We start from the raw sequence: 8,285 nt of genomic DNA, 5'->3' as shown, positions 1-8,285 counted from the left end.
GAGTGTATAAACAATTTCATAGAATGTTTATGGAATATATAGATAATTTTATGGAGTGTTTATGGAGTGTTTATGCAGGCATTATGTATATTGATTATGCCCAATTTTAAGTAAAGGTCATGCCGAATTTTATACAGGTATTATTATATACATAGATTATGCTCAATTTTAAGAAGAGGTTATGCCCAATCTTATACATGTATTATATATATAGATTATGCCTAATTTTATATAGATGTCATGCCCAATTTTATGTAAAATGTATGTACAATTTATATACAATTTATTTGATATATATTTTTAATATATAATTGTATAATTTAATTATATAATTTTATATACAATTTATTTGATATATATTTTTTTGAAAATTTTTAAATGTATGTTGAGGCTCAAGTTCGGCTCGAAGCTCGGCTCGAGCTCGATTAAAATTTTTGGGAGCTCGATAACAATTTTAGGTTTGGAACTCAGCTCGGCTCAAGATCGGCTCGGCTCGGCTCGGCTAGGCTCGGCTCTCGACGCCTCCCCTAAGACAAAATTTCATGACAAACAATAGTCCGTCGATTTGGCCCTCCTCTGGGCACTAACCGAGAAAGAAAAAAATATCAAGGCAGATGGACCAAGCACCGGCTAACGCTGCAGTCTGGATGTAAGATGCAAACTTATTGATAGTTATTGCGGCGCATCTCTCTCTCTCTCTCTCTCTCTCGGGCCAGAGAATGGAATCTCTTCGTACAGCCTTGACTGCATCGATTACGCTTCCTTCAAATGCTTACAAAGTGCATCGCCCTACTGAGATCATCTTGTCGTACGCAAGAAATTGCAACCACCCGCCTCCGGCTCTCAGCTCCTCATTCACTGTCAGTCTTTTTGGGGATTTATCAGCAAGGAGAAGTGGATGTAAGAGGATTGCGTGCAAATCAGTTGGAAGTCCAGGAGAAGAGGAAGGTAATGATTTGGAGGAGGCTCTTCACATGGGCGGTGACATTCCCGAAAATTCTGTTGAATTCGTGAGACAAGTGTCCTCTCGTGCTTACTATATACGACACCGCCTTGAACGGACCATTGGTTGCAGCAGCTACGATGGTAGGATGCTCGATCCCGTTTTATTTTCCCTCATGATCTGATTCATGAATTAAAACTGGCTGATGAGGATGCAAACATCTATCTATTAGAAGGTTGAATATTTGTTACGTACGTTGGAATTTCCTTTTAACTGACTATCGGTGCCACAGGCAAAAGTCACATGATATGCTTAACGAGTTGTTGGGTGAGTCAGTTATGTTAAAGTAGGGTTTAGATCCATCCCAACAAATTAGTAGCCTTTTTCCAATTAATACATATTACTTTCTTCATAATTGACCTATGTACAATTATTCTCACTAACACTCCCTCCTCACATCCAAGTTTACTCAAACTGGCAACGGGCTTCGAGACAGGGAGTTCAAATTAAACAGACAACCTAAGGCAGACATCCTGCCACGTTAAAGTTGGTCTATGTATATCCAAAATGGCTAATTGAAGTTAGGAGAATTTTTTTCAATTAATAATCGTATCTTTCTTGATATTGACCCATGTAGACTTATTCCCACTAACAAGCTAAGCTTGACAATGGTGATTCTCAGGTGCTTAAATGCAGCAGCACTACAGTTAACTCTGCAATTCCTTTGGATGTTTGTGAATTTACAACGTGTAGACTATGTTGACTGGAGGCGTGGGGAGGCTTGATTAATGTGGCCTAATATTAATGAGATTGTGTTGTGCATACCTGTGAATCTTAAGCCTTTTAGTTGATTGAGACATGCAGGTCAAACTTCCCTCTACTTTTTGTGTCACAACTAACTCCAAACTCAAGACTGGGTCTGCTGCTCAGTGGTCATATTGGGGGGTTTGCTAGATTGAGGTATTGAGTTTGAATCTCACTAAGCTTGGGGGGTAACTGAATATGAAACCAATATAATAGAAAACCCCAAAAAAGAATAACACCGATTTTAAAGCTCTATCGCCTAGTACAAAAGCTGCATTTTGAAATTGTTATAATGAACCTAGACTAATTTCTGTCTAAACTGGTCTTGTACGCATTTGTTTTAGTTTCTTTTTATACCTTTTGGCTTTTGCTCAGAAAGCAGGGCCTTAACAATTTCTACTTGATGTACCTGTTTTGATTATCCTCATTCATTGCCGTGTCAAAATCTACATTTGATAGTTTTTTTCTCCCTCTTCAGTTTTAGAGGCCAATCCATGGAGAGAGGTATCCAAACTTGTATATGTACTCACTCAGAGGGAAAATCAGTTATGTACCATGAGAACAAGAAGCAGTCGCAGGTTTGGTCCACTTGTGTGGAACTGTATTTAGGTTTTTCAATTTTGACGCAACTTTTGAGGATTTTTTTATTTTTGTATTTTTGTATTTTTTTATTTTTTTGTGCAGTGAAGTTGAGAAAGAGCTGAGACTTTTGTTTCCCAAGGGTGAAAAGCAGAGGTCAGAAGCTGGAAGTATGGCCAGGCAATCAAGAGACAGTACAGAGTTTTGGATGGTAGTTGAGGATATTAGGGAAGGAGTTCTGGTGAGTACCTACAGTTGTCTCATCTGTTGTCCATGCAGCATGTTTTGAAGATCTTGTGAGTTTGTCATCTAGTTGAGGGTATCTTTTCATTTTCTCTCAACTATAGCATGCATCAGAAATATTGGGTACATTATTTGCCCATGTACGATTCTAAATCAGCTTCATTTTCAATTAAACGGAGCAGCTAAAGGGTTTTTTAAAGCTCTAGAGAGATCCAGCAAGGCTGCCCACTGACTCCATTGTTTAGTATTGTAGATGAATCTTTGACCCCTATCTTTAGTGCTGGTCATCAGCGTGGCTTCCTTCAAATCTCACTCCAAGCCTAGTCCATTTTAGCACTTCATTACTCCAGTTCGCCGATAACACTTTATGCTTTTGCTCTGGTAAATTGGACCAAATCCTTATAATTAGAGTTTTTTTGTCTATATATGAGCTTATATCTGGCCAACTTGTTACTTGATCCTAAACGTCATTTATTGGGGTCAATATTCTGTAATCTGATGAGAAATGTTTTTCTGAAGGTTTAGTCTGTAAAGTTGTGTCCTTGGCTTTGCTATATTTAGGTCTTTTTCTCTTTTTTGGCAGGTTATCATGGATTTATCGTATAGTAGTAGTTGATAAGATCTGAGAAAGTTTTCCTCTTGTGAAGGCAACTATCTAAATCTTGTTAGAAAGACTACTCTTATTAAAGCCACATTGGTGGACATTCCAAACTACTGTTTATCGTACCTTGTCTAACCAATATTTAGGTGAAAATAGAGTCTATCATGCTTTATTTCCTTTCAAAAGGTGTATCTCCCAAATCATTTAGCTAAGTGACTAAGTTTTTATGTTTTTTTTTTCTGAAGAGAGATTCTTTGCAAAGAAAGATCTTGATAGAAACCTCTTCAAGGTCCTACTTTTTTCAACTTTCAAGAAGGGAACTAGGGCTGGAAGTCTTGTAAAAAGGCTGGAATTTGTGTCTAAATGGAGTGCTTTGATGGATTGATGGAGGGGATTATCAGAGTGCACGAGGGGCTCTTGGAGGCAAGAGGGACCATGTGGGCATCTTGGAAGAAGGAAGAAAGAATGTTTCTATGCAAGGGGGAGAGAGAGAAGAAGAGAGGAAGAGAGGGAGAGAAAGGGAGAAAGAGGAGGGAGGACGAATTTTAGGAGAGGGAGAGAAGAGCAAGAAAGGTTTGGGAATAGGCTTGATTGATTTTCCCTTCAACTAAGACCCCTATTTATACTTTTTTCATTACATGTTTAGAGGAACAATCAATTAGGCTCCCTAATTATATAAATAAAGGGAAGATTACAAAATCAAAGGAGATAATCCAGGAAAGTAGATATTCATTAAGAAAGGAAAGTAAAAATTCTAAGAATTCATCAAAAAGAGGAAGCTAAGACTCCTATTTCTACCCTTGACTTTTGGCGTTATTTCCACTTTTGTCCTTGAGTGCTATTTTTCCTTTTTTGCCCTTGAGCTCCTGCTCCCCCATTTCATGTGCATGGGTCCACATGTGTCATCTTTTCTCTTGCTTCTTCTTCCTTCTTCTTTTGATGCTTCTGAGGATTTTAGGGTTGCAATCATTCTCTTGTACTTGGTGTCATATTCCCTGTTCCGCCAATTCTTTGGCCGATGTGCTTGCTAAACATGGGACCTCCCTTCCCGCAATGGTCATAACAGGAGGCCCCCTTAGTTTGTAGTTTTCTTCTCTGTTAATATATTATCACTTTGATAAAAAAAAAAAAACAAAAAAGGAGAAGCTGGATAGTGGCCTAATATGTATTCCTTTCGTTCCTACTGGTGATCAACTTGTCGATGTGCTTACCAAAGGATTGTCTGGTATTGTTTTTTAGAGAATAACAAGCAAGCTTAGAATGGATGATATCCATTCATCAGCTAGAGGGGGATTGTAGGAAAATACAGTCCGTGTACAGCTGTGAATACAGCATGTGAGAAAATACAATCCGTGTACAGCTGTGAATACAGCATGTACAGCATGTTAGAAAATACAGTCCGTGTACAGCTGTGAATACAGCATGTGCAGCATGTGGAAAACTTTAGTTCATGTGCAGCTATGAATATTTGACTTTATCTAGTGATTGTAATTCCTGATTTGTAGGGATTAGATTAGATTTTGATTTGATTCTGATTTGTATTTCCAGGATTAGGTAGTTACCTAATATAGTAACACTCTGTTGTACATATAAATCATTGTGATTTGTGTCTCATTCAATTCAATACAATTACCAAGTTCGACATATTTTGCCATGTCAAGTCTTTGAAAAGTGCTCCTAATATTGGGTACATTATTTTTTGTGCGAGTTCAATTTCATGTGAGGTATAGCAATAGGGTAGCTTTTTGGTCATACAATTGGATTTATTATGACCCTTCATGGTCCTCTTTTGCCCCTTTTATATAAACTTGAGAGAGATAAACAAGTAACTACCTATGATTGTCAATTGCATAATAATGAATTTGGGGAGGTCTAGAGGCTCCTCACTCTTGTAGAAGGTCAAGTCAGTTCAGGAAGGTGAAAGGACCAAACAGTTTGGAAATTATCCAGTTTTTATATAGTATGTCATTTGTTCTTGGTTTTTCTCCATGAATAACTGCAATCACGAATCCTCTGCTCTTGTTTGGAAGTCATTGGCTCCTTTATTATGGGAAATTGCTCAAATGCTAGATGTACACTTTTGTTTAAATCTAGATGAATCAGAGGATTGCATTTTTTTTACATTGCCCCTTGAACTACAGCTCAGAGTGTCATGTTGCACAACTTTGGCTTTCATTTCTACTCACCTGCATCTTCCCCTGATATGTTGCTGCAAGCTTCTTCTAGAAGTTTGTGTAGGTAAGGGAAATTTCACGGTTGGCTGCTCTTCATGCTGCCATCTGGGTCTTGTGGGAAGAAAAGAAAGCCAGCAGTTTATAAAACAAATATAGTTCAATGCTTTCAGGCCCGCACTAGTGCCATCTTCCACTTTAACATTTAGCTCTTCTTTCTTTCTCATTAATTTTTTTTTAGCTAATTCCTCTTTTGTATTGTCTGTAACTGAAAGATAATAAATCTAACCATAAGAGCCTTGTCTTATGTCCCCTCCCTCAGTAAAACCTTAACCCATTTAGCAAAGTAGATCCTATAACATATATGGCAACTACTTTAATAGGACGAAATCTCAGTTTTTTTTTTTAAATTGGTAATTGACTTTATCCCTAAGAGCTTTGGAAAAACAATGAGAGATTACAAACAGGAGTCACCCTTGAAGGGCAAAAGAAAAGGAGTTTCACATAATGAGAGAATGGAGAGGAACTCCTTCATAACCAACTTATCAGGGCAGAATGCAAAGTATGCTACCAGGACACATTGAGAGAGCTACAAAAAGTTGTAATTTCTTTAAATACATGAAGAAATCTCCGAGGAGAGGATTACTTTCGTCCAGCTTATGATACTTGCTGAATCCTTTCCAGTGTGCACATATGAAATGAAATGTTAACATACCTTTTTGCATTGAGACTGGTTCCAAGTGCATGACTTCTCTCACCCGATCGATTTAGGTCCTCAAAGTCAATTTGTCTTTAGCAGGAATTCTTCTTGTTTTTCTTAAACTGTAACAAGTTTTAGATATGACAGATCTGCTGTATGTTAAGACAGAAATAGTGCAAAAGGAGAAATCGGTGTACAATTTCTCTTTAGCAGGATTCCTTCTTGTGCTTCTTAAACTGTAACAAATTTTGGATGAGACACATCCGCAGTATGTTAAGAAGGAAACATTGAAGACAAAATATTACACACACTGAAAGCTGACTTTGGATGGTATAGGACTGAAGGTATTTCATGTTTTGTGCTTACTCCAGGTCTTCGAGGATGAGCAGGATGCAGTGAAATATTGTAACCTTCTCCAGGGTGGGGACCAAGGTTGTGAAGGTGTTGCGAAACTTGAAGCATCGTCGGTGAGCTATAGCTGCTTTGCTGTCCTCTACTCAACATGACTGCACAATGTTAGCGTTTGACACTGTATTTGGTTGTAAGCAGGTGTTTGATATTTGCCACAAAATGAGGGCTCTAGCTATTTTGTTTCGCCGAGGAAGGACGCCGCCACTCCCGGAAAATCTCAAACTGAACCTGGAAGCACGTAAACGGTCAATAGAAGACCAAGAAGATTTCATTTGAATTTGACCCGATGCTGTGGTAGATAGTTACCAATTCTTTTTTTGTTGAACATATTTCATTCTTATCTGAAAAATAAGCCTGCTACTGAAATACATATTTCTTTTATGAATGTCATGTTTGTATAGGAAATATTGCATGAACAAGCAATATTTAGAGAAAGCAGATTTCGCAGCAACAACAATTTGATTAGTAGGCAAATTAAAAGAATTTTAAAATTTTCCTACTGGAAGTTATATGTATTCAGCGTGGCATACTTCTTTTGGAATTCATTAAAAACGATAAATACTAGTAAGAAAGGAGTAAAAACAGTGCTCTTGTATCATTCAAACAGGGGGAGGGGGAGAAGTGGGGGATTTAAAAGTTTTGACCGGCTACTAAAAGAGATACGTTAGTGTTTTTGAGAGAAGTTTGAAAGCAAGGTAAGGAGCGTAATTTAACGAAAGGTGCCATGAAGTCCTGTCCATATGCCTCCAGATCCGACCACACCAACAGTGCCTACCGCTTGACTTCCTTTTCAGAGGATGTCATAGTGCATCGTTTGGTTCGGTGTGACAAGAGATTCTGCTGGCTCTAAAAGTACGGCTGCTGAGTAGAAATTTCAGAACAATGTCGGGTAGATTAACAATGAAACGTCCTTATGGGTGGTAATTATTTGTGTTAAAACTGAAGGTTCTTCTCTAGTAGAGCACATGTACGCAACTGGAGATCTCGTATGAATGGGGACGAAGTGTTTGAAGTTCTCCCTAACGCAGTGAATTGGCTTCTAATAATTTCATATGGAAGCCTCTTAAATATTGCACAAAGAAGTGATATGTCTTTCAATTTCCAATAACGAGAGGCTTCCATATAGGTCATGACCAACTCAAGATTCGTATCGTCTCACTTGCGCCTAAAATTATCAGTAATTAGCCACTTTCTATCCAGATTAATCCCAGCCATAATCTTTTCTTCAGAAATATTAAATACAACATAGATGCAGCGTCTCTCCGCATGACAGAAGTAAATATTTGAAACTTCTATATGTTTATAAATTTATATACAATCTACAAAAGTAAGATCCACTAATCTATGAAGATGAATTATGAACTTCTTCGAAACCAGTTTTATGCCCATAGACGGCTGATAATCGTACACATCAATATAAGATCCAGGAATGCACTATGCCCCAATATCTGCGACATCAACTTCACTAAAAACAAGCCTTTGAATGTTACCAGACGTTTCTCTTTGATATATCTCAGTGCAGTATATCATGGTGCTCGCAGGCGTAGCAATGGGTATGCTGAAAACCAAGAACAGTGATTTAGTATTCATCAAGATAAGTTATGATCTATGGTATCAATATAAATAAAAAACCAAAAAAACTTGTCGGTGACAAATATAAAGACAACGAGGCCAGTATCAGAGGCCAAAAAGTACCCGAGCTCAAAGACAGCCCCAGCCTACATGGTGGATACCAAACATTAACTAAAGTAGTAATAGTGTAGTGTTACAACACCTGATTGCCCACAGAGGAATCGGTAAAGGGAATGACATCTTTAAGGACAAAGGTGACAG

General features: G+C 37.9%; 1 protein-coding gene across 1 annotated transcript; it reads left to right on the top strand.

The window, feature by feature from the left end:
* Positions 1–648: 648 nt before the first annotated feature.
* LOC137937594 (uncharacterized) lies at positions 649–6,918 on the top strand. The gene is made up of 5 exons (XM_068782691.1): positions 649–1,086; positions 2,226–2,325; positions 2,432–2,567; positions 6,413–6,508; positions 6,591–6,918. Exons 1-5 carry the CDS (start codon positions 720–722, stop codon positions 6,726–6,728), a joined length of 837 nt encoding a protein of 278 aa, XP_068638792.1. The 5' UTR covers positions 649–719; the 3' UTR covers positions 6,729–6,918.
* Positions 6,919–8,285: the final 1,367 nt, after the last annotated feature.

Source organism: Aristolochia californica, unplaced genomic scaffold (genome assembly GCF_029961685.1).
Source record: "Aristolochia californica isolate CCGP_79_NKW_82.1479 unplaced genomic scaffold, dmAriCali1.0.hap1 SCAF_7, whole genome shotgun sequence".
NCBI lineage: Eukaryota > Viridiplantae > Streptophyta > Magnoliopsida > Piperales > Aristolochiaceae > Aristolochia > Aristolochia californica.
The sequence above is the reverse complement of the archived record's forward strand: the minus strand, read 5'-3'. Positions and strand labels throughout refer to the sequence as shown.

What these genes read in the sequence shown, in the direction of transcription:
- LOC137937594 (XM_068782691.1), top strand. Translation starts at nt 720, where the DNA reads ATGGAATCTCTTCGTACAGCCTTGACTGCATCGATTACGCTTCCTTCA. An exon ending in TGGTTGCAGCAGCTACGATG is followed by an intron (nt 1,087 to 2,225) that starts GTAGGATGCTCG and finishes CTCCCTCTTCAG; the next exon opens with TTTTAGAGGCCAATCCATGG. An exon ending in CGAAACTTGAAGCATCGTCG is followed by an intron (nt 6,509 to 6,590) that starts GTGAGCTATAGC and finishes GGTTGTAAGCAG; the next exon opens with GTGTTTGATATTTGCCACAA.